At 44.4% G+C, this 27,070-nt stretch overlaps 2 protein-coding genes across 2 annotated transcripts in view; both read right to left on the bottom strand.

Moving 5' to 3' along the window:
- The window catches only part of B3GNT2 (UDP-GlcNAc:betaGal beta-1,3-N-acetylglucosaminyltransferase 2), a 78,531-nt gene that overhangs the window by 20,010 nt on the left and 31,451 nt on the right, over positions 1 to 27,070 (bottom strand). The window lies entirely within an intron of this gene.
- The window catches only part of COMMD1 (copper metabolism domain containing 1), a 67,234-nt gene continuing 50,097 nt past the window's right edge, over positions 9,934 to 27,070 (bottom strand). Inside the window, exon 3 of the mRNA XM_050314469.1 lies at positions 9,934 to 10,102. Coding sequence (XP_050170426.1) covers positions 9,995 to 10,102 — 108 coding nt within the window. The 3' untranslated portion in view covers positions 9,934 to 9,994. The remainder of the gene's footprint in view (positions 10,103 to 27,070) is intronic.

Below are 27,070 nucleotides of genomic sequence, written 5' to 3'. Positions count from 1 at the left end.
CAGCAGGCACAGGATTTTCCTGCTTGCAGCCACCCTTGTGAACACAGCTGTCTCGTCCCCCACAGCAGCTTTCCACAAGGGACCAGCACTCATCCCATTGGAAAACACTGACTAGCTCCTTTCCACAGGGAAACGGACTGACAGTCATTCACATCATGGAAGTGCTTGTCCCAGACCCCTGACACCACATCCAGCAGTACTAATGATGTCTCAGCCCCTGCTCCAAAACTCACCGCCTGGGCTGAAAATCCCGATGGCTGCAGGCACACATCTATTGGAATGCTTCCCAACCTCCCTCTTGTAAATAGTCATTTGGTTCTCCTGAGTCAAAGCCCTCCCATAAGGCCAGTGCAGTTGGAATTAATTTACTGCTGTGGACCAAAGCTTATCCAGATCACTGATCTGTCTGATTTTTGCAGACAGACTAGTGTGGCTGGAGGACACCTGGAAATCATGGGACTAACCTGAGTGTGCTTCTGTGACCAAAGAGGATAAGAACAGGAGATAAGAGGTTAAAATTTAGATAATAGCAGGAGCCTAAAGATTGCTCCTGTGGCATGTGAGCACTTCAGCAGCCATAAGAACAAAATAAAAAAGCAAAGGTGACATACAATTGGAGCCGGAGCATCTCAGTTCCTCCAGGAATGAACCTGTTTCTTCCCACCCAAATGCTTGAGCCTGGAATTCAGACAAGCAAAGAGCCTCTCTCAGGGTAGACAATGTTTGCCAGCAAGGCTTGCCAGCAACATGAACACAACATTTCAGTGGTCTCCTCACACAGTCATTTCCCCTCCTTCTCCCCCTGCCACACGCTTGCAAACCAGCACAGCAAGAGCAGCTGCTACAGAGATGTTCTGCCCCACCTCCCTTTGTTTTAGTACCTTGGTGAGATGGGAGGAGATGTGGCTGGTAGGTTCAGCTTTGTTAAAACCACCCAAGTTGAAGAGGTTGGCACATCCATCCATGTGCTCCAGAGCACCACTTTTTCCTTCTGGAGCATTGCAGTTTGCTGTACAGGCATGGCAGGACAGGATAGAGATTGTGGAGAGAAACTTGCCCCTGCTATGTCGTGTGCTGTCATTTGCAAGCTGTGGGCAGAGCTGCCTTGTGCTCATATTGATTCACATTTACCAAAAATAATTACTCCCTGAGCTGCTTGGATTAAAGTCAGTGTTTCCCTGCTCTAGAAGGACATACCTGCCTTTTTCAGACAAAGGCTGCAGTAACTAACACTGTTTTCCTCCAAGTGGCGTCCCTTTTGCTTGCAGACAGAAGGCACAGGCAAGAGGATGGAGAAGAATCCACTTGAAATTCAATTTCTATATTAGCAGAAACTGGGCAGTAATTATTTAGGGGAAAAAAAAAAGGCAAAAAAACCCACCTGCTATATATAAAACATCCTTTTTTGTGTCCCGGAAACATGAGCTCCTTACACTTCTCCTTCCCTCAGCTCTGAGGCTTCCCACAGTGTTTTGCAGCAAGACCTGAAGAGCTGCAAAACGGAAGAAGCTGCAGCTGAGCCTCTTGAAAGGTGAGAAAGCTATTTACACTTCAGAGAAAAGGTACTGGACCCACTTCAGCTGAACTGCTTCTGCTTTGCTTTTCTTTTTTAGCAGATGCAGTGTTAAGCACCAGCAAAATCTCAGATGCAGGAAAACTGCCAGTCCTCACATGTCACCTAGATTTTTTTTAAATCATCTTGACTTCAGGCATCTCCTGGATGAGGCTCTTCTGGGTGATTTTCCCTTGGACTCTCACAGTGCCAGCTTGGGTAAGGCAATTCCAATTGAAACCAGTCCTCTATCTGGGAGGGTGCTGACACCCAAGCTGGCTGTTTCTGGGTGGCAAAGGAATCTGTGCCAACACCGTGCGCAGGAGGTTTTTCAGGACACTCCCAACCTCCTTGGCAAAGCACTCACAGCTGCTACCAGAGTGAAATCCTGCTCAGCCCACGGGAGTTGCAGGCCAGGGGCAGTGTTTTGCCACCAGGCTTGGGGCTGGCTTTCCTCACTGAGAGCTCCCTCAAAGGTCTTGATTCTCTGATTTCTTCTTTGGGTGGCGTGAGCAGAAGTGTCTCCAAAACCAGAGTGGAGAGAGTGGCCCCATCTCAGGAACTTCTTTCTTACAGCCATAGGGTTGGGGTGAGACCTAACTGGGCTGTTTTGGAGCACCCTCCAAGGCACTCATCAGTCCCTACGCAGAAAGAGATTTGGTGCCAGCTCTCTGGGGTCAGAACAGCAGCTGCAAGCCCTGGTTTCAGCTCTGCTTCTGCCTGCAGCCTCTGTGTCAGCCCTTGGGTGCAGGGACCTGTCCAGCACTGTGGGTGCCCAGCTTGCAGAGCACCCTGGGGCCTCACTCCCAGCTCAGGAGTCCCTGTCCTGCACCACCTGGCTGCTGATGGCTTCTCCCAGGCGGTCATCTGATTTCCCCCAGGACCTGCAGTTCTCCTGTAACCTTTTCAGTGTATTTATGCTCGTAAAAGCCACCTCAGAGGCCACAGGCTATCTGCTGTGCCACAGTGCTGACTTACACACACTCATTACTACCTAGCCCACATTCCACTGAGTGGTGCAGGATGTGGCCCCCCTGCGTACCTGAATTACAATGTGTCAAAGAGGGAGATCAGAAAGGTTCTTTCTTCATTGTAGGATCTGCAGATAAACTTCAGAAATAATAATAATAATAATAAAAAAAAACAGGACAAAGGGAAATTAAATAATCCACATATCTAGTTTTAATATCTAGACTCATATACCTACGGGTTACTGAAAAATGACACAGAGGGAAGATGCCTCCAGCATTAGGGACTGGGATCAGCAACACCATCAGAGTAAATGAAGGGTTTTCCTCATGCTGCGTGATGGAGAAATCCCCCTGACATGGATGTGCTCACTATAAATAAACAAAAATTCAGAAACCAGCACACAGCACAGACGAGATCTTGCCTCGTAAATTTGTAAACCACTGCCCCATGTACACAATTGCCGCAGGTTTTGTGCCTGATCCTGTACCTATTTAACCTCCCCCATGTAAACAGTCCTCTGGAGTTAATGGAGCTGTGCTAATTTGCAGTGGCTGGGGATTAAGCCGTTGGGGTTAAGCATTTCTGCCAGCTCCGATTGCAGCACGCTGTAGTTCCCGGGCTGTAGGATGACTCAGAGGTGTTCCTGTGCTCTGGGGGAAAAAACACCCATGGCCATTACACCATGTCTCCAACAGCCCTGCAACGCAGCCCAGGTACAGCACTTGCCCTTCCCTGAGACAGAGAAATCTTGTTCCCGCCCTGCACAGAAGGGTGCAGACATTTCTTCTGGTGATGCAACATAAAGTTAATTTCTTTCTTTCATCCTCACTGGGTATGTACCAATGTTTTCCAAAGACTACTTCTCTACTATTACGCTGCTTGCAAGCATCTTAATTTAAATCCCATTACAGATGCACCAAGGCAAAATGATCTATCCACAGCTGAAATAATAAACTGGAGTGAAAACATCCTTGGGCTGTGAGAGGCTAGAGCAAGCACTAATTGAAATGTATAAACTTACATAACATTATTTATAGAAAGGAGCCCAATTGTCAAAGGCCCCGAGAGAGCTGGAACATGGGAATGTTTGTCCTCCTTGCAAAGAAAAATTAATTATGTAAGTTTATAAATTCCAGTTGCTTTGCTTGCTCATCTCCTTATGTGCCTAAGGACTGCCTGAAAGGTATTTATGGTTCCCAGCCACTGCTTCTTGATGGCATTTTTTTAACCTTGTACTTCTGCATACCATCGCCTTGCAGGATCTTGGAACAGGGGATTAACTTTATACACTGTGTTCCTCGGCCGCAGAAAAATGCAGATTTGTTCCGAGATTCTGCAGTGGTGAGTTTATTTTAAGGGGATGCCTGGATGAGGCCAGAGCTCACCAAGCCACCATGTTTTGCAGAGGGTGGTGGGGTGGCTGCTCTGTTTTGCGAGTATGGGGAGAGGCCTGAACCACTCTCAGGTGGTTCAGATAAAACAGACACCTCTCTCTGCTTGAGCCTGCCATCCACTCCTGGCGTGGCTTTGCTTATTTGTTTCTTTTGCTGCCAGGAACAGAGATGCCATGAAGACTCTAATGCCATAAATGGTTTGATTTACAAGGCAGGAAAAGTGCCACTTATTACTAAAATGCACTACATCATGTAATTTCCTGGTAGTGCTGTATCAGCCAGGGCTGCCAACGGGCCAGAAAGCTCAGGAAGAATGGCAGAAAAATTACATATCATCAAACCCAAATGATTGTTTCCTCCCAGGCTCCTCTCAGAAACACTATGGCTTTGAGTTCTGTGCTGTGATCACTGATCTTCTCCCATCCACCCCTGTAAAATGTCACTTCTTAAGGGTCTGAGACCCTTGCTGACATCCAAAAATGCCATTTACTCAATTACCTGGTATTGTGTATTCTCCAATACCATCTCATTACAAGAGCTGATGGCTGAGTGCTGGAGTTGCAGTGCTGTGGCCACCGAGTGAATTAAAATACAAGCTCCAAGTCACCTGTACCCAGGGGGAATGAGAGACAGGAAAATGTCTTTGGAGACATTTGGACAATCTCCCGGTTGGCACATGTCCTCTGACAGCTCTGCATTTCAGGGACCTCCCCTTGGGTCCTGCTTGCTGCGATAACCCCAAGAACAACCTGCAAAATGCCCCAGGGTCAAACCCCCCGAGGTGGGCTCTCCATCCCCAGCTGCCCCAGCCCACTCCCTCTCACGTGCTTCCAAACCTGTTCTCCTGCAATTCCCTGCATTGCAAGATCTGCCTTGCTACCACTACGAGGAATGAGGAAGGGCAAGGGCAAGGCATTTGAGGACTGGAACTTGAGGATGATCAACCCCATCACATCTGGGAGGAAAGTTTCACAGCACCAGCCTCTACCGCCCATGATTTTGTGCTTGGACGGCAAGATCAGGTGATATCCCAAAATAGTACTCCCCAAGTGGTGCTGGCAGTTCGGAGGTGGATTTGCACCAGGCGAGGCTGTAGCTGCATCCCTCTTGCCACCTTTTCACGGGAGGTGACACACCGTGTCCTCTGGGACTTCTGTGGCCCTGGGGATCACCCATGGGATTCACGCTACTGGGAAAAGGCACCTTTGTTGGTGTATGTGTGTCCCTGTTGAGGAGAGGGGGGGACTCATCAACAGCTTTGGCAAGGAACCAGTGTGACCTGTGTGGGCAGAAACAGCTTTATTTTGCTGCGCTGAGGGGACAAAGCGCTGATGGTGATGGCTGCCTGTCTCCCTGCGCTGGCACCTTTACCTCCTGCCTTGGCCAGGGAGACCCAGGAGCGCAGTTCTACCCTCCACGTTGGATTAAATGACACCTCAAGCCACACTTCCCTGGGATTTGGGAATAATTTAAGAGGCAGATTTTAACAGGCCCACCTTCAAGGCGAGGAGTCACCGTCTGTTATTCCAGCTGCCAGCCACATGAAAAGCAACGCATTAAAAAGTCGTCAGCGGCTGCTGCGAAGGACCACTGCATTCCCCTTCTTAGAAAGGCTCCCTCTGTTCCCAGCACTGAGCACCTCTTCATAAATATTTGGATCGAATGAATAAACTGTTGAAATACCCCAGAAGGAGAAGAAAACATTTCTGTGAGCAACGTACGGCAAGTATGAGTCTTCGGGTGAAACTTCTTGGAGCATCTACAGATGGTCAGTAAATATTTAAATCAGGAAATCTCCTCAGAAAAACGGTTTATTTTATCAATATGTAGCAAAGAAGTGACTTAGAGGAAAGGAAATCTCTCAAAATATCAACCAGTTTATCAAAAAGTTAAAGCACAATAAGATGTGGAGGTCACGGGCTCCGGCAAAATCCTTCCCACGTGAAACACAATAGGAGCACAAATGTTAATATTTACACTTCCAAAAAGGACCTGTAAGAAACAAATTAAAAAATGTAAAATGAAACTAAGTAACCTGAATAATAGGAAAGTAAATCAACACCAATATAAAATAAATATGCCTCATCATCTGCCACTTTCCATGGCCCAAAGCATTATGAAATACAGCACCTTGCTTGGCTTGGAGTTGGAAAAGCGTGGCGTGCCTATACCATTAGTTTTTTGAAAATACAGATACGCCTAGAAAAACACTTCAAAAATTTAGCAGTTCTGGGCATATGCAGACCAAGAAAAGAGAAAACTGTGCTAAGAGCAATTGTCTTGCCAAGCAGAGAGCGAGTGCAGGGCTCGCCAATTGAGTAACACGTGATCGAAGGCGACAGGACTTGCAGATATTTTAGGGAGCATCAGATCGTACAGAACGAGTGGCAACTTGGAGGGATGCCCGGAAAAGAAGGAGCAGGATTGCAGGAATAAATTGCAGGGAGTTTTAGCAGGGCAAAAGGTGACGCGTAAGGAAGAACGCGCAGAAGGCTGCGACAACACGCGGCGGCTGCTGGTGAGTCTTCGGTGAGAGGCAGCTGGGTGCTGTCCCCTGCCCCAGCAGTGCCTCCCCGGATGCTCCCTGCCTGGCCTCTGCCAAAATGATGCAGGTTAGATTAAAGACCCAAACTCTGATTGAAACCAAGCAGGCGTGAAAGGCAGCTCTCTAAGGTTAAGGATGCTGGAGCGTGGCACGAGCGATGTCCCAGCGTCTTCCCTGGCTGCCTTTGAGGATTAGGCAGAGAAACAAACCTCTCTCAGATGGGACTCAGGCAGGTGCCCTCCGCCAGCCCCTCTTCCCGCTGCTTCCCCATCTCCCTCACTTCCCTCCTCTGGTTGTGCTGAGCTGTTCAGTCCTTGCTGTAAAGCTACAAACTGCCTGGCAGGCTCGATTTGGGAAACTCTGTCACGTGGCTGCTTCACTGAAGGAAGAGGGAAGGAGGAGATGGCCCTGGTGTCACACTGGCTTAGTGCACAGACACAGAAGCTGCTATCACAGCAGGAAGCAGAGGTTTCCAAAACTGGATGAGACCACTATGGCCAAAAGGGTTGTGCTGGGACGTCTCTTGGCTGGATCCACGCAGGAGGCAGCATCCATGTGTCACCCCAGCCACTGCAGGAGCTGCCTGGCCATGCATTCAGGCTAAGCCTGGTTATCTGAGCTTTGGGGGCGGAATATGAAATCTCTCCCGACGTGCACACGCAGGAGCTCTCATTTGCCAACACCGCAGAGACGTTTAGCAGGACCAGAGATAGCAAGTGACGTCTGTGAATCTCAACAAAAGCCATGGGTGATTGTGCCTTTCACTCGAGGAAGCAAAGCAGAGTGGTATCAGAGGCCTTGTCATCTCCTCCAAGCTCAGCTGAAAGTGGCCAATAGGTTCAGAACACCGTAGGCAGGGACAGATGGATGGACACACACAAAACATCCCAGTAGGAAGGAATGGTCCTGCTGAAGGAGCAAAGCTGTCCTCTGTGCCGCAGCAGCAGCTGAGGATTACAGCAGTCTGGGCAAGCACAGCATCCTCTTTCCCTCCTCACATCAAATTTTGTGAAGCAGGAACAATTCTGCTGCCCTGTGACTTCTTTGCCCTCACCAAGGGGTGAGCAGAGCGTGGTCCTCAACACACTCAACTATTTTTTTTTTTTTTTGCACAGTAGTTTACCAAGATCCACCAAGAAGAAAATTTGGATCATTAGATATTCAGGGGAAGGAGGATTAGGAAGAAAGAGAAGCGTCCACCCATAAAAATGTACCCCTTTTTAACTTCACACCTCAACTAGGAAAGTATCCAGTGTCTTAAATGTCCCCAAGATTTTTTGCCTCAGCCTCCTTGCCTTGTTAGCCATTCCTCATATTTATATTCTTTGCATGAAATAATACTTCCTGACATCTGTTCCCAGTTTGTTTCTCTTTAATTTCCATTTATAGCACATTTTCCTATCCTCTGACTATGTTAAAATAAAACAATAAGTATGTTTGACACAGTGCAAGTTACTTAAGAACATGATCCTTCTCTGACCTTAATCTTTTTTTTTTTTTGGTAAACTAAACTGCTCTGAAACACAGAAAACATTTTAATGAACTTTGTTGAGAATGCAAATGGAAAGCTCAGAGAATCACAAACCACTCATTTCACGTTGATGCCGCAGCCAGTGACCGGTGTGAGGATCAGTTGGTGGTTACAGACCAGTTCCTCTCTGACGAGTTATCAGCTGAAGGCATGTGGGGAAGTGGAGGTGCTGTGGGCTGAGCAGTGCTCTCCATAAAGGGGAGAACCAGGTGGCTCTGAGAGATGAGGCGGCAGCAGGACAGGCACAGGAAAGGAAACGTTCATTCCCTGGGCAGTGACACAAATTGGCTCGAGTGATGCTTTCCCTTCTGACCAGGCAGATGGGAAAAGGTGCCCTTCCCTCGCTCTGAAGAGATTTCACTTCCAAGTACAATCTGGCAACTCCACAAGCAATAAATTCACAAGGAGAGGCAATGAGGAGTACTTTAGTTATGGCACAAGAACATTTTATGTTGTCATCTCTATCTCGGTGCAAGCCCTCAGTGTAATTTCAGCTCAGGAGGAGGTTGCTTGCAAAGCTAATATATAAAATGGGAAGAATCAATGCAGCCCCCAACCAAATGGGTGTGCACACCTTCTGCTTAAGTAAGAAAGCAAACCAGCGAGGCAGTATCCTCCCCCTTTTACAGACCAGCAGGCAGCTCTCCTGAAGGGACCCTCGTTCTCTGTGAGAGTGTCAGCCTGCCCACACAGCCCCTCCAGTTCCTCCTGCACCGACCAGGCAGTGAGGTGTGGTCAGACCGCCAGCTATGACATGGATGACAAGATTGCACCCCTGGACAGAAACAAATGATGCTGAAAACACTTCTGTCAGGCCTCCTTCCCCAGGAGGGCAGTGGCTGCTCTGCAGTTACGACAGAGATGTGGGCAACTACCCACAACTGCCCAGAGCCACAGCAACCTGGGCAGTGCGGACCGTGGTGCCCCTTATCTGCCCCTGCTTTCAGCTTTCTTCACACACAACTATTTTATTGATGGGGCTGCAGCCTGCCAGGCTGCCAAGGGCATTTTCCTTTTACCCACATTCCAAGCTGAACGTGCACACACACACACGAACTCTTGGGTTTAATCTGAGGCTTTTTGAGGTCAAAACCAACCGTGACAAACAGAACTAAGAGCAGCCAAGTTAAACTGTCCTCTGACAAGGCACTGGCCTCTCGAACACACCGTGCAGCTCGGTGCCAGGGCTGCACTGCAGCTCAAGAGCCAGAAGGCTGATGAGGGTGGATGGTCCTTGGGGAAGCACATCAGAAGGGGCATTGAAGGATTGCCAGAAGCAGCTGGATCAGGTGATCTGCACATGCAGGAGGACTGCTCCTCTTGGGAAACCAGCACCTTCCACTGCCCTAAAGATGCTCCTCTGATTGTCCCCTGGCTCCCCACAGCACCAGGAAGGTCTGACTGGACAGGCCAGCCAGGTTGTCCAACTCACACCCTTGGGAACCACCTTAATCCTCAGCAGCACAGGGGCTCCCCATTACAGAACTCTGTGTTTGTGTCTCTGCTCCTTGAACTCGCTGCACTTCATCTGCTCTCCCGGGCTTTAAGCCCTAAGCACACAGAGTTCACACAGGTGGATTTGTCCTATAAAGCCCATGGTTTGGAAGGATAAACATGAGTACCCTCTAATTTGCCTGTTTGTTCTGCTCATCGTTCTGCTCATTTCTCTCCTGCCACAGCTAGCCAATTTACCTTTGCTGTTCATCCAGCCCAGCATTTACAGCATCTGGAAGACTCCAAAATTGACTGAGGGGTAAAAGAAAAAAGCTGTGCTACATTCTAAGGCTTGGTTATGCAGCAGCAAACAATGCTGATGCCACCTTGGTGAAGAGGCCAGGAGTGGATGAGAAATCTTCACAGTGTGACTTAGCTCATGTCTGGTTGTGAATGCATCATCCACTTATAATTTAACCATTGTCACCATATTTTATGTGCAGAAATAGGAATTACGAAGAAGTACCAAGGGCCATTTTTTTCTAAGTTGCAATCTCTTTATTTGATTAAGTAGTCTGAGTCAACAAAGCCATACTCTCCTCTATTTCTGAGAGTTTCTTCAGCATCTGGCTCACCTTGGCCTCATCGAACTCCAGACAGAGAAACTCCGATTCCTACAAAACAAAATTGCAAGAACAGTATTTGAGAAAAATAATTACATTTCATCACTCTGCAGAAAGAAATGTTTGGTCAGGAATTTGACAACTTAACTCCATTTGGCAGCGGGCTTTCTTGCATTTTCCTGAATATTTTCCTGCCCTGAAGTACCTCTCAAAACATTCCTTGATTAGGAAGCACTGGAAAAGTCAAATCTCAAGCAATCCATTAGTTAACCCCTGAGGCTTTGTGAAGCAGAAAACAGATCACAGACCCCTGCTGCAGTTGACCATTCTCCCCTGAAATGAGCAGAACTGGACAATGTCAGCCCAACCAGTGCAAATGCTGCAAATTGGGACTGCAAAGCAAATGCCTCTTCAACTCCTGCTAAATCTTCCCAGTTTCAGCATCCCTGTTTTCCCACACCCGACCAGGAAAATGACTTGAGCTGCCTTTCACAGAACAGCTACTGCAGGAGAAGCTTTCCTCACCACCCCAAAATAATCTCAGTATCTGTAACACATTACAAGTCTCGTTTCACAGACAAGATCTGACAACAGCTCCTCTCCGTAACCTGACCTCTCTTTCCTCCACATGTGTTCCAGCCATGGGTTGATTTCTATCCTGACCTTTCAGGGAAGGAATGGCAGTGCCACGTTATGCAGCCCTGGGTCCTGGTCCTCGACAAGAAGACCTCAAAAGCCAAACTCCTGTTGACATTCTCAGGCTTTCCAGCCACAGCTCTGCACCCCAAGTCATGTGAGCCCATCAAGAGAGTAAATCAGGCCAGGGTTTGCCCGTGCAACCTTTAAGATCTGCTAAAGCTGATTTTATGGCTTAATCACAGTGGGGAGTGTGAGCAGACAAGAGGAGACTGAGGTGCCTGGATCTGGAGGAGATGTTTCTCATGAGCCTAAGGCATAAGGAGAACTTTTTTTTCCCCCCTCTTCAGGTTTTGTCAGCTAAAAGGAATGTGAACTGCTCAAAAGGAAACTCTTTGATTACACAAAGACATTGCCACTTCATCCAAGTGTAAGTGTACTCACTGAGCATACTTTGAGCTATAAATCAGCTACAACTTTCCCATGTGGGTTGGATGGTGTCTGGTTATCCACTCTCAAGTGGACCAACCTAAAATTTAACCGAGAGAGTTGTAAATCAGTCTGCTCAGAATCAAGCTTCAGTTTTATTTAACACTTTGTTAGTTTATATCCTCCATGAAAAAAAAAAAAAAGATGACAAAATAAGATGGAGCAGTGAAATGCAAACCTCCTTATTGCTCCCCTGTGGTGTCCTCCAGGAGAAGAGCCTTCAGGCTGGAGAGCCAAGCTCGAGGCTTTCAGGAAGGTGTAGGAATGGACATCCATTTCCTGCAACTGTCAAAGTTCTTTCTCCCCACATGCTCTCCCACCCCTCCTCCCGCTTCGCTCCTGAGCCTGGGCTATAAAAAGGAGCTGCAAAACAAACATCCAAGAAACACAAACTGTCCCCAGACTTGAATCAGGTTTTCTGAGAGCTGCAACAGCAGAACACTGCAAAAATATTTATATGAGAGACTAAAAGAAGCACATCTTTTTCTATCTTAGTAACTATACTTAAAAAAAACCCCATGTATTTTTAGAAAACCAATCCTCACAAGCTGAAAACTTTAAAAAATACAATTGTTCTCTATGGCATCAGTTTGAGCAGCCACTTAAAACAGTTTCTAGCAACTTTGATACATCTAGTATTTTTAACTTTCAGCCAGTATGTTGGAACAGCAAAAAGAAACCTCTCTGAATTCACATATCATTTTATTTATATTCATATTAATTTCCAGTGTCACAGGGAGAGGGAGTCAATTCCACCTTCACACAGGGAGAGCTCCACAGCGTTCAAGAAACTGAGACAGTCTGAAACTGGACAGGGTTTGTCCAGTTAGATCCTATTTTGCACCAAATGCAGTTGCATTTTATAGCCACCAGCCACGGCGCCAGACCCACTCTTAAAAGCCTTCTCAGCTTGGCGTGGTGCTTGTAAGATCATTAAGGGTTCTTTGTAAAGGAATTATCCCATCTTGAATTACCAGGAAAACACTCTTTAGATAGTGAAAAAGCATCAGCTTCTGATGCCTGTGTGCAAACACAGCCAGCCAGCCAAGTACTTCTGGACTTCTGTACCCAGGCAGCTGCTTCTTGGAGGATAGGAGTATTGTAGGGTTTTAGGTCTGATCCTTTTGGTACAGGCAACACAGTAATTTGCTCTGCAGAAGCTGGGATTCAATGCAATTTCATTGCTCAGGAAGATGTTTTATTCTCCTGTCTTAGGTTTTGCCTTAGATTAGGATGTTTTAAAGGTTTAGCTGTCCCTTGCATAAGTAAAAACTCAATCTGTAATGTCACCAGAAACACAAAGTGCCTTCAAACATCCTAGTACCTTTCACTGTGATTAAGAATCCACATTAATTTGCAGCCTTCCCAATTTTTTTTGGTCAACAGAAACAGAAAAGACATTCATTGCTTTTGGGAAGGACTAGTTGATAAAATGGTTTTACAGCTGCAGTTATGCATTCACTTGTTAGCAGGGAAACCTTGTTGTTATTATCAGGTTTTGAGACTGTGGTAAGCAAAGTTCTTTACTAACAGAGGGTTTTTTCTTAATTAAAAGAATTGCAAAGCTCAGATTTTCAATAAAAGTTATTAACAAAAGTAGAAGTGTTCAGAAGTGTGGCCCTTTTTTGGGGGACTGGAGCCCAACCATTCAGTGACATGTGATTAAAATAAAAAGGAACTTCCTTCTCCACTTCTTACTCAGATGTGTGAAGGGGTGACCCAAAGAAATTTCTAGCATAACATTTTCCAGAGAAACAAATTTTGTTGCTTGTTAACAACTTCTGAGTTGCTCGTGGCTAAGCAATATTTTTTTTTTTACTCCACGTCATTTTTCCTTCTGGATCACAAAATACTCTGCATTTAAGCAAAACTTCTACCTCTGTTAGCCAGGAAAACTACAAAGTATATATCAAGTAAGTAACTGAGTGTATCACAAATAAAGACTCTGGAGTCATGGCTGTCAAACCTCTTAGCACGTTACATTTGCTTGGACAGTGAAACCAGCAGGGAATACCTCCAAAACAATATAATATGGTACTGTAATATGCCTGGGGACAAATACATAGAGTTTTCCACCTGAAAAGGTGCCTCAGTGTCCTGTGCAGAAGAGGTGGTAGGCCAGGATTCACTTGCAGATCCCACCTGGCTCACCTCAGGCTGACCTGCAGGAAGAGGAGTCCAGGAAGAGGTCAGGCATCGCCAGCCAGCCCAGTGGAATTCCACTGCTCCCCTGAGGAGTTCAGGGCAGCACTGTGTGTCTGAATAACACTGTCTTACATGCAGAAGAAACACAAGGGTATATAAAGTCACACACATCACAAGCTAACCAGTAGTTTTCTTTCAAACAGAATTATCTCCGTAAATACCTATCTAAAACCAACCTTCGACTTCCATTTTAAACCCACCTCAGAGATTGTGGGGTTGGGCTCACATCGAAGCAGCAGGGCTATGGTTAAACCAGCAACTTGTTCACACCAGATGAGTATCTGCCCGTTCACAATACCAGCACTTTAGGCTGCAAACAGGAAAGCCAGCGGGGGATAAATAAAACAAGGAGCCGGGTCCCAAGACGTCACCAAGGCTGAACTTGTGGCCAGCTCGGATCACACGGAGCGAGCACACAGGAAACGTGCCTGGGAATTCACAGCACACACATCTTCTCCAGAAACACCCACGAGCAGAAGCAAACACCATTTTCGTTTCCACTGCATTAATTAAACAGATACTGATTTCAGAGCAAATCCACTTTTGCAAACAAGTATTAAGAGATTGCTTCTCTGGAGTAGAAGAAGATGTATGCATGGGCTTAGATACAACCTGCTTCAGCAGGGCAAGTTAGGGTTACAAAAAAAATCTCGTTTATCTGATGATGTCAACTCCCCCACTTCCTCCAAATCTGCTAATTCTGTGAAAATACTACCTTAGTAAAACACCTGCATGGACTACTCTGTAAATATTATCCCAAGTTACAAGTGTAGTAGTATTTCAGCAGGCAAAGCAATCACAGAATCATAAGATGGTTTGGGTGGGATAGGAAGTTAAAGCTCACCTTGTTCCAAGCCTCTGCCCTGCACAAGGACACCTTCCACTGCACCAGGTTGCTTCCAAGCCCCATCCAACCTGGTCTTGAACATTTCCAGGGATAAGGCATCCATAGCTTCTCTGGGCAACCTGTGCCAGTGCCTCGCCACCCTCACAATTAAGAATTTATTCCCAGTATTTATTCAGGACATACTATCTTTTAGTTTAAAACCATTCCCTCTCGTCCTGTCAGTCCATGACACTCCACGTCCAAAATCTCTCTCCAGCTCCCTTGCAGGCCCTTTAGCTACTGGAAAGGGCTCCCCAGAGTCGGGTCTTCTCCAGGCTGAACTATCCAAACTCTCACAGCAAACTCTCTCTGTCTCCACAGCAGACATGCTCCAGCCCTCAGAACATCTTTGCTACCCCCCCTCTGGCTTCAATCCAAAAGGTCCATGTGGAGTACTGGCCAATAGTGGTCAACTACCCTATCAGCTCCCATTTGACACCCTCCTTCCCTTACAGGAAGGTACCGAAGCTCCCCTCCTTGCTGGTTCAGCACCAGAGCAGGTTTTACCCGAGCCAGTATGATCAGCACAAGCAAGAACTGCATGTTCTCAGTTCTCCCTGGTTTTATTTCTGAATCCCTAAAAGATTATAACTGCAGTCGAAAAAGAAAGGGCCAGTGAGGAAACCTAGAGATCTGACAGCAGGAACCGCACCTTCACTTGGCAAGTAAAAAAATACAAACCAGTCCAAGTCTTTTTAACCTTTTTTTTTACACAGTGCTCTGTCAGGGTCACTTGGGTGGTTTTAAAGTCAATAGATTGAAAGTACAGAGTGACTTCTTCAGTCATGCCTTGGCATATCAGCACTGCTGGAAGCCAGGGGAGCAGAGGTGTCACTAAAGCAGCAGCAGGGAGCTGCCTGTGGAACCCACAGGCTCCAGTGCTCAAACGAAGCTGGCAAATAGCCCTGGCCCTGCCAGGAGGCATTAAGAGGTCAGAGTTATTTCTCTAACGTGGACAGAAACAATAAGATTCTATTATATTCTTTTCAAGGTCTCGCTGGACCTTGTTTAGAGGCTTTCATTCATAAAGAAGGGCAAATCTTAATTAAAAAAACCCCAACCAAACAAAAGAAAATAGAGGGAGGTAGGGGTGGGAAGAAAAAAAAAAAATTCCAAACAGCCTCTCCCGTTCCAAAAAAGGGAAGAGAAAAGAAATAAAAAACAAAAAGGTCCCAACATAACCAGAAATTCAAAATGGGAATTAGACACTTTGTAACAGTGCAAGGACACATTCTCCTTGGAAAAGGCACATCCAGAAGTCATTTTTGCAACAATGCTGCCAAGCTCTATCACAGAAGCCTCCCTTCCTTGTAGGCTATTTTTACTTAGTACTGTGGGAATTTTTTATTGTACTGTCTGATAGCACAAAATAAATAAACCCTGATAAACGCAGCACTATCACTTGCTTCCCAAGCTTGCTTTGGGTGGCCTCTCCCTGACAACTGGTGCACACAATTCCCAGGTGACTCACCCAGGCTGCCTGGGTAAGAGGTACTGGGGGGTTTGTTCCGCTACATGTGGCTTTAGTGACTCTTCCACTCCAACATCTGCAGCAGGAATGTTAAAATATGCAACTGAGCTGCACTTCCTCTTGCATGGATGACCTAAAAATAAGACAAAGATTGGATGTGACCTTATATTTTCTTCTTCAAAAATTACTGTAATACCACATTAAACTGGTGATTCCACTGGGTGGAAATATTTCATGTCAGATGTTTTATTAGAGGGATTTATTTCTGCCATTTAGATTTCATCTTGGGAATATCTGAGAAACGGTAAAAAGAAAAAAAAAACAACCAAAAACCAGGGCTGCCAAAAACCAAAGCAGAATGGTAAAAGTGTGAGATGCTGCATCAAATCTTCTATCACATCGAATCAATCGTGATCCCACTGCAAACTTCAGAAGTTATTTTTGTATTCATTAATATTCTGCAAGATATACTGGGGCATATGATAATGACAGCAAGTCTAGATAATTCCAGGAAAAAAATGGAATGGATGGCAATCCATTGATTTCATACGACCACATTTCTGACAATACCAAATTCATTGAGCTATTTTTGCTGCAAATCTATAATCGCAGCCTTCAGAAACTCTAAGGCAAAGTGCAATTCATTTCCATAATACTGTATAAAATAAAGCACAAATATTTGTGCAAGAGGAAGTGCCTTTTAATTCTCCATTATTTTGGTATTACATGAACCAGGAACCTCTTAAGTGAATTATTATTACATCCCCATAGGAAAAAAAAAAAAAAAGTGAACTCAACTGTGGCTTTTTTAATACTTTTAATGTAACATCAAGCCTGTAATATCACAGATTAAACAGATAAAGGATTGCACAAACTGGAACAATTCCAGGGGGATAAAACTAAGTCCCTGATACTGCCCAGCAAATGTAATGTCATTCCTTTTACATTACCAGCCTCCTGAAAACAGCCTACCTTGTATTCTACACCCTGCATGAAAAATGAGCATTTATAGATATAGAGGTGCACATACCTTAACCTGTTGCTCTTTGTGTCTTTTGGAAGCACAGGTTTCTTTTCAGGAAGTGTTAAAAAAAAACCCCAAACCACATTTTAATCAGTATATTAGCAGAACTAATTAGAAGGTAGCCTACTGTGTAGATTTTATATGTTTCATATCAAAGAGTTAACAAGAATAATATTATTCTTAATAATCAACATTAATAAAACAATAAAAAGACAGCGCTTTTATGAAAGCCTTATACGCTTTCTATATGGCTGTGCTGTTTTCAAACTGGTGATATTAACGTGAATTTCTTTATGTAAGCCCTTTAACTTCCTCTCTTTTTGATTTTTTTTTTTTTAAATCCCTTTGATTTGTATCTGTACCTGCTTTAACCTTATGTACTCCCTATATCCTACCCAGGGAACAGTCTCCTGCCCTGTGTGCTGCCCCTGCACAAACTCCTTGTTACAGGAGTTACTTACCCACACTTCCACTAAAAAGCATCCTACCCCAATGCACAGACACAGAGGCTGACAGTGAACAAATGGTGGATGTCTAGCACAGATAATCACTCTGCATTTGTGATCAGTGACCTCGGATTTCTGTTCATTAGAGTGAAGGAGCCCTCAATCACCCTAATGCTGAGCCACTTCCTAGGGCATCTTGCTGTGGTCAGAAAGGGAAGGTTATAGGAGCCACAGTTCTGCTGGTACCAACACAATCCAGAAAAAAAAAAACCCTGTTCATGCTGACAAAATGCAAATTTTGTTCTCATTTATGGATGACTCTTTGCAAGGTTACACTTGTAACTTTTTATGTGGGCTTACCTGATTGATTGCTGTTCGCTAAGCCTGCTTACCCTTTTACAACATCTTCAACTATGTGAGACTCAAGTTACCCCATAAAATCTGCTGCAGTCACTGGCCACCACAGGAGCTTAACAGAATGGAAAACCCTTTATGGCTCCCCCTCACTGAAGAGTGGTGTATGTGTAACTCTCTCTGTAGTGTACATAGTGGTTTGGTCTCCTGCCTGTCCACAGTTTAAGTCACTAAATATAAAACCGTGAATTTCATAGGGAATTCCCAGTGATTTCTCCATCCCAGCAGTCAGCCAGTTTCACAAATGTGGAGTGACTGAAACAGGTTAATAACGATTGTTTAAAAATAGCCTGGTTTGTCCTCCTGAGCTCCACATGCCAAGAGTGAGCACCAATGCTCAAGATGCAAAGTCAATCTGCCCCGTGAAGCTGCACCTGCTTCATTTCAGCACTTGGTAAGTGGTTAAACAGATGCAGAAACCTCAAGTCCCTCTGCTGCAGCCGCAGTTTGAGATCTTTACCATTTCACTGTCTGTCACACGAGATTGTCTCCTACCTTTGGGCAATGCCCTTGCATAGCCTGTTCATCAGCCTGGACGCAGAGCCAGGTACCTACAGCAGTGCCCAGTGCATCCAGAGACTGCATTTCCACTTTGGAACATGCTCTATTCATGCAAAACCCTCTTGGAATTGAGGTGCTGGACAAAATCTGTGTCAAAGACACACAGATAAGATGTTCAGAGATTCCTGAATTTTATAGTCAATTCTTTTTCATAAGGGGTCCAAGAGGCACCTTTCTGACCTCGCTATAAACCTTGAGCTTACTATTTCCAAGTTTTGGGTTTTTTTCCCCCAAAACCCACTATGGTACATCCTATATAAAGAAAGATATTTAAGGAGAAACACTCAGAACATTTTTTTCCCCTCCTAGTCTTGATCCTGGATACGGACAAAGCAGTTTGGGGAAGGATTTAACCTGGCATGGGAAATACCAACTATGTAAGTTGGTCAGAGTTGACAGCCACTAAATATTGGGCTGGTTAATCCTAACCAAAGGCATTGCCACCACTGTTGCCTTCTTAAGATAGGAATGGAGTTGATAAGAGAACAAAAAGTGTTATGATCTAACTCCTGGTGCAGGAATGAAAAGTCAGATGTCTCCGTATCAAAACCGTTTATAAAAAATAAACCCAAAAACACACGCTCCCCCGACTTCCTCTCTGCCCTTATAGACACCATTTTGACAAAGAAAGCACATCAAGCCTGTTTTCATTTGAATTACAGCATCTTTGAAAGCACAGCTGAGTTCGAGTTCTTTCACACCCTAAAATGATACGTGTGGGGTGTTTAATCTTTAACATGAGCATTTTTCTTCTGCTGCTTGACTGGCCTGAAGTGAGCAGGTGTAACGGTGTGCCAAATAAATCACTTAACCTGCTCAGCCTAACTGCACTGTCTTGGTACGCAGCCCTGGTTGGTTGGGTCTTGAGCCAGCTGTTATGTAAACAAAGGTGTAAACGGAGTTAAAATCACTAAGAAATGCACTTGCTCTCTGACTCTTCTTTGCACAAACTTTGTTTCCACTTGGCATGCTTCAGAGACCTCCATGCAGATGGGCTGCAGAGATTTATACCCCTTAGTGTGAATACTAGGAAGAAAGTCCTGCTCTTCTCCTGTCCTACAGACACGGCAGTTTCGTCCTTACAAGAAGATAAAAAAAGGCAACACAGCTCTAGAGAGCTGTGACCCTTCAAGGTCGAGGCTTACTAAGGGAAAATTTCTGAAGAATTTATTTAGAAGCTTGTGGTCAACTTTTAGAAATCATAGAATAGTTTGGGTTGGAAGAGACATTTTAAGGTCATCTAGTCCAACAAGAGCCATCTAGTCCATCTAAAGCAGGGACATTTTCGGCTACATCAGCTTGCTCGGAGCCCTGTCCAACCCGACCTTGAATGTTCCCAGGATGGGGCATCCACCACCTCTCTGTGCAACCTATGCCAGTGTTTCACCACCCTCATTGTAAAAAATGCCTTCCTTATATCCAATCTGAATCTGTCCTCACAGACTGGTCATCACTGGGCAACCCTCCACGTGGGAGACAGTTCATAAAAGTTTCATGTTTCTTTTGGCAACAGACAGTTCCCAATCACCCTAAAAGTGTAAATTACACTGAAAGTTTCATATTAATTTTCCTCCTTTACAATTAAAACTTTTGGGGATCCTCCGGAATTCCAGTGTCTGCCACAGGACACAATCTTAGGGAAACAGTAAAATAATTTATTCAAAATTTGTATGTATCTTTCTCCATGTGGATGTCCCAGTCCATGCCTACGGATATTTAGCAGGACTTAAGAGGTATTAAAAGCAAAAAAACAAAAAAAGACAGTGATACCTGCAAGCTTCACCAAACTGTACAGAGAGGCAAATAAAGACATAATTAAAAAAAATTAAATTACCTTTGTGTTAGTGTGAGATTTAAAACCAACACATGGATTAAAAAACTAAAGGATATACCCCGTGTTTCTGGCAGGGTATCAGGTTCTCATCTTCTTGATCATGTTTTTTGCTGGCTCAGCTCAGCTCCCCCCAGCACTGGTAGTCCTTCCACTGCCGGTGGTCACAAGGATGCCAGCGACGAGAAAGCTCCATCATCATTAATTCAAGCTCTGGTTGCTGTGTCAGCTCGTCACTGATGTAGAGTCTCTCAGTGGAACCACTGCAAGGTGATGATGTGCTCTTCTCTCAAAGTCCTCTGCAGGGCACCTCAAAGGGTAAATGCCCCTCCTCACTTACGATTTGGTGCCTTCCTGTCCCGACTGGCGTTTTTCCATCTTGCTTGACAGCTGTACTTGTTTTCTTGCGCCGTATTTTGTGTGATTGGTGTTTTTAAGACTGGCTCAGAGAGCTGAAACGTACACCTTTCATCTCCAAATACCTGGGCTAGCCTCTGTTTTTTTCGATCTTGTAGCAATTAGTTGCAGTGTGAAACAAGTCCAAGAGAAAGAGAGCCCTTACTGAAGTATCTTCTGCTTTTAACCTAAATTCGGCTACTCCAGTAAGAACATTAATCAGACCTGGAATTCATATTAATTACATTTTAACCTACCTATTATCTAACAGGGTAGTCATTCAGCATGGCCAAAAAATTAAAATCAAGCATCATTCAGCATCATAACCCCCCACTTTCTCAGAATTAAGTTTCAACTACTTTATGTTATTATTTACCATTTTCTTACATGGTTTGGCAAGTACCACATCAGAGCACCAAACCCTCTCTGCCACTGGGGCATGTTTTTGTTACAGAGTATCACCAAGATCGTGCACTTGGTTAACTCTAATTATATAAAGAAATTTCTGTGCTTTTAACATAATTTTTTATTTAATCAAAACAGTGTCAGCCACGTTCCTCTCTGTTACTGCGATATATACTGGCAGGAGAACAGGAATGAACTGTGGAGTTAAGAATTACTTTTATACCAACTCCATCAACATGGTTTAAGTAATCTGCATTTAAAAATAATCTCACAGTTGAACAATACAGTAAAAACCTGAGCAGAGAATTCTTGACCTTTAGGAGGCTGCTAAACTTGGGATTCTGGCATATTCTGGCTGAGTGTACTATCAGCTTGCAGGCTGAATAACGTGGTTAGCATCCCCAAAACAGATCTCTCTTGCTCCCCTGCAGCTCTTTAATGTTTCAGTTTATCTGTTACATAAATGACTCAAGAATCCATTGATGTCCTGCCTAAAAGTATTACACCAAATATAAAAGCTGAGTAGAAATGAATATCCTCTACAAATATCCTCTTCCAAACCAAACCATTCTACGGTTCTATAATCCTAAAACAATTTATTTTCCATGGGAACAGACAATGCTGGCTCCTGTTCACGGCAATGGCTAGAAGACCTTGGCTTTTCCCCTCCAACCAGTCTTCTTCAGTCAAGACCATACCTGATTTTCTCAGAGAAGAGACCGAAGATTAGAATTACTCTGAATCAGCACTTTGGAATAAGATGTGTTTAAAACCTTCTTTTCTGCTCCTTTCTGAACAGTTCTTACTTGGCCTGTGGTCTAAAAGGCACCCAGGCTGCCTGAAACAAGAGAAGGTGAGGGGTGTACAGGGCATGCAGCTGAACACACGGAGCTGTACTAAAAGTACAACGCTGTTTATTTTGGTTGCTGCAAGTTTCGCAAGTGGTTGGTAAAGGCCAAGCAAATCCTCTGCTGATTTGTGTCTCATAACAGCAACTGCCCTCAAAAAGTCCCCTATTAAAAAGGTCCCTGTATTTCTGCACCTAAGCTCTTAGATCAGCACAACCCAGCTGCAGCAAATACGTTCCGTGCCCATAAAATGGCATTTCTTTTTCAGAAATCATTTTTCAAGGGCAGCTGTTTATGCTCATCTCTCCTGGCTGTGTCCATGGCACTGCAGCTCAGCCACACCAGGTGTCCATGTGCTCCAGGGTGTTTTACCAGCAGAGGAGGGAGAGCACAAGCCTGGCACAACAGACCCTCCCCAGGCACACACACCACCAGCAGCATCTCCACCTCCTCCCAGGAACATTAACCCTCTGTCCCTGGCACAACCATGCATCCCACAGATCTGGAATTATACATGAATACACCACTAAATGAAGAGTGAAAAGCTCCTGGCATTTGGGCAAAAGGGCTCATCTAAAAATATGTAAACAGTGCACCAAGAGCTTGAAAATATGCCTGCATTCCAGCATGTGTTCAGCTAAATATTTAACAAGACAAAGCAGTCAGACCAAATAGGTTTCTTTTTTTTTTTTTTTTTTTTTTTTTTTGCTGCTTTTATGGCATTTATCTACACCCTTTCCAACAAGCTGAAAATAGAATTTATCAGGACAAGAGGGTCACTCAGAGTTACGCTGCCATTGCAGACACATCTTCTCAGTAGGACCAAACTAATCATGCTTGCTTCTTTTCTGGAATTCAAACTTACAAGGGGGAAAAAAAAAGCCAAACTGGGAAAAAAAAGAAATTGGTCTAAATAATTTTTGGTATTTTTTTCTCATTTCTTTTAGAATGCAAACTGCTGACTTTCAATTCACCATGAGAAACCTCCCATGGAAAAGGGGGCAGCCAAATATCTGTAGTCCAGCCTGTTTACAGCCCCTCCAGCACTGCTGCTGTTGCTGTTTCAAAGCCTCCACACTGGCATTACACTTGGATTTATCAGCAAAACAGCAGCTCTTGCTCAGTGTGGTGCAAAGTCCACTAAAGACAGTGTGAATCTCTGCACTAACTTCAGTGACCTTCAGATCAAATGCACAAAAACATCAGCATTACGTGCCAGCAGGGAGACACCAGAGGAATACTTCTGAAAAGAAAGGAAAAGCTACAGATTTGCATTTTTCTTTGCCTCTTTTTTTTTTTAAAACCACAGAATATGTCCTTGCTAACATTTGCTGCATAACACACAACTCACTTTTGTTTTTTCCAGCCTCTTTTTTTGTGTAAGAGTAAAAGCAAAGGCTTGCAATGAAAGCTGAAGCTGTAGGTGCTACCCTGAAAAGAGATGAGCGTGGGAGGACATTTATGCCTGTGCACAATCCCACTGAAGCCAAGGGGCCGTCTGCTCTGCCCACGCAGCTCTTCTTGCCTCAGTTAATATTACAACTTCGTTTTATTCAATCTGTGATTTCAAAATGAATCCTGGCAATGAATGTAGGCAATAGAATACAAACTCTGCACTACAGTCAATGCACCACACCTGTATTCGTCTGTTTAAAAGTCTAATCAGGACAGATCAGGACACCAGTTCTCCATATGATCCCAAAAACAGCCTGGCCACAAGGCTGGTTTTAAAGCACAGAACTTCACAGTCCTCTTGACAGGCATCATGTTAAACCGTATCTCTTTTCAGAAAGATAAAAGGTTCAAAGAAAAATTATCTAATTTTGGTTGACCTCCTATTCTCAATTGAAGGGCAAGTGGTACTGAAGTAGAAATCATTTCCATAACTGAACTGCAGAGCAGTCATTTAACAATTAATAAGAGATCCACTCAGCACATGGAACTGAATATGAAAATAGCACGTGAGAATTGAGATACCTCTGCACAAAGAAAGGCTGCAGCTCCTCCATGTCAGATATTTAATTGGTTGTCTTTTTCTCATCATGAACAAGGGGAGAAGAGGGCGATGAAATATAAAAGACCTTAACCACTTCTTAGGAAAATGGAGATGATGAGAATGGCTCATTTAGCTTTCTGTGCCTCTGAAGCAGAGGAGAAGTCTCTCTTTTTTTTTTTTTTTTTTTTTTTTTGTCTCTCCACAACAGCAACCTTTTTCATCCTGCATTTACAGTTTGGACGTCAGCCTTTAGCAGAACAGGCACGTTTCTCATCGGTAGTAATTCTTGTAACGCCTTCCTCCTGCACCCAGAAAATGTCAGATTTGTGATGGGCTCCCCTTGGCAGATGTAAGGTCATCGCTCTTGATGTAGGACTGTGAGAAATAGGATGCATTTCACCTCCTCCCTATTCCTGTGATCAGACTAAAGGTGCCCTCCTGGGAGACCGGCCTAAGCACCAAGGACCTTGCCTCGTGGACCTTGTGCTGGCCTGGCACATCGTGGCCATGAAGGCGTAGGGACACCACCCCCTGCCTTCTCACTGCAGCTCGAGTGGAAGAAGAAGAAATAAGAAGAAGGAGAGGAAGAAGTCAGATAAAAGAAAAAATTAATGGAGCTGTGATTTCAGGTAGGGAGATGAGATGGAAAACAGCATTATACAACTCAAAGCCACCCCTTCCTTAAGGAAGCAGGGAACAGGAGGACAATGTGCAACACCAAATGTTGTCTGGTTTCAGACAGCTGTCCTGAAGTGGAATTATGGCAAAATTTGGGAGTGGACCTGTGTCCTTCTCTTTTCAAACATCAAAGCATTACACTTTTTTAGTCCTGGCAAGCCTAGGGGTTTGTGCTGATGGTTGGTCTTTCTGCTGCCTTCTTGACCAAAAGATACTAACAAAGCCAGGACAGACTGTGCACCATCATAATAAAAAATATCTGTTTCTGGTTTAAATCCCTTGCTTTTCAATTTGCCTGCCTGCTGAACTGCCAAAGGGCTGGGAGGTAGTGGAGACTGTATGGAAAGATTTGGACTGCTTTGGGAGCTAGTAGGGCAAAAAGGGGCCTGCATAAAACGTAAAAATGGCAATAAGGACAGGGAATATCTGTCTGCCTTCCTGGCTTGCCTGCAGGATTTCATGTCTCTCCTCATCCTGCTAATGCCTATTACATCTTTCCATGTCTATTATAACTTTCTTCAAGGTTAGGAGACAAGAGCTAGCACAGATTTTGCAGCAACAGTAAATAATTAAATTTTCAGGTTTATTTCCTCCCATTCTTTAAGCTTGCTTTTATCTGAACCCCTGCTGAATGCCAAATAGGGATTTTCACTGACCAGCCCACACTTGCACCCTTCCTCCACAAGCCTTTACAACACAGACAGAGCTCAGAGAGGTTTATAAAATCCAAACAACTCCTTCTCTAAAGCATCATTTTGTCTCCCTTCAGGAGATTTTTTTTTTCTTTTTTAAATAATAAATTAATTTGCAAAGCTGGGTTCAAGTCATGTTAGCTGCTGTCTGTATCTACCACAAACTGTAGGGATCAATTTCTCCAAGCCTGCCAAACCATCTGCAGGGAGAGCGCAGGACACTGTTCCTTCATTTCCTTGTATAAAAGGATTATCCTGAGATACATTATGCTGGGAAGCAGCTCTGCATTTGGAACGGCCTTTCACTCCACAAGCCCAACTAATAGTTTTGGAAACAAGTCGTAGACATGGAAAGGTATTTTCTAAAATATCAGCCTGAGTTATAAAAAGGGTATTGGTGCTTTAGAGCTCCCAAAATAACCAGGGAGGGAACACAGCATTTTTTACCTCCTTTTTTGTTTATCGATTCCCCAATAAACAAGTTCTTGACGAGAACTCAGCATTACCATTTAATGGATTTGTGCTACTCCTGTATGCACCTGCTTAACGAAGGACTGTAATTAAATGTTGATAAAACACCTTATCTTGATATCACAGACCTCAGCTTCCCATCTCAAACCAACGCAGTGGCAGTGCTTGGTTGTGGTTTGGTTCGGGTGTTTTGTGGCCGTGTGGCAGCAGGACAGGGAAGGACACTGGGTACCACGAACACCAACTGCACCAAAAATGCAACAAAAAAAGAGTAACTTCCAAAAAAAGTAACTTCCATTATTCCTATCAAGAAAGCCAGGCAGTCACATGAAGAAATCAAATACATCTTTGGTTGGTGTGCTATAAAAAGAGAATAACGCACCCTTGCTGAAAAACATGCCAGAAATGCTTTCCAGAAGGAACACTTTGGATGTGCTGCTGAATCCTGAGCTACCGCAAAAGGGTTAATACAGTTTTCAGCCCACTGCTGAATTTTAAACAATAAAATAGGTACAGACAACATTAGACTTGGATTTTTGTTTTTTAACCTCACTGGAAAGACTCACTGGTCAATCCTCAGCAGCAACTTCAGAGATGCACTTTAAGTTCAGACAGCGAGAGGCCCTACGTGACTTCTCCTCAAGAGAAAAAAACAAGTAGGGATGAGAATGGACCTGCCTGCACATCACTTGAGAGAAGTCATGAGGGATTTCCCTTGCTGGAAACCTCTCCCACATGCCACTCTGGGTGGACAATGCACCTGCCTCTCTCCACTGCCCTCCAGCGCTGCTCTTGAATAACGTGTGTGATGAAATTTCTACCATGAAATCTCCAAGAAAGCCAAAGTCTTACAGAATGGGGGACTAATTTAGTGCTCCTACTGCAGATGAGCCTCAGAAACATGGAGCAGTACTTGCACTGAATCGCTGTAGAGGAGCTAGGAAGGAGGCAAGAGAGTCATTGCCCATGTTCAAAAAAAACACCCCAGACAATATTTTTCATCCGGACCAGACCTTTGATGCAAATCCCTCTTTCTTGGTAGTTTTTGATTGCCTTGGATTCTGTGTCTCAAAATGGTCATGAATAGGAAATGATAAGTAAATACATCTCCACTCACTCCCACTGTACATTATACATCCTTTGTGAGCAAAACAACCGGGACTTTTTAAAACTGTGGCAAAGCATATTTGTAACTGTTACTAAAGATACGGTGAGTCACTAATGATCTGGGCGCCAGAAGAGATTGCTTTCTGAAGTCACCGCTGCTAGTTATTTCAAGAAAACAATCAGTCAAAATTAAAAATGAAGCCCTAGAGCTTCCAGGAATTGGTTACTGTGCTTTGGATATCCGTGAACAGGATGAAGACAATAAAGGCTGTCTGGAGCATCCCCTCACCCCTTTTTAATGGGTATAATAACCTGAGACAACTTCATCGGTAAGGGACAATAAAAATATAGATTCCCTTCAGGAGCTATGGATAGGGAGGATGGAGGGATGGAAATGCTGAAAAATTATTCTTATTTACTGACTTGTCTGCATTAAACTCCAAGATACATAATTTTTAGTTCT

Source organism: Myiozetetes cayanensis, unplaced genomic scaffold, assembly GCF_022539395.1.
Source record: "Myiozetetes cayanensis isolate MyiCay16 unplaced genomic scaffold, myiCay2020 scf2-11, whole genome shotgun sequence".
NCBI classification, from domain to species: domain Eukaryota; kingdom Metazoa; phylum Chordata; class Aves; order Passeriformes; family Tyrannidae; genus Myiozetetes; species Myiozetetes cayanensis.
This window is presented reverse-complemented; position numbering and strand designations above follow the sequence as displayed.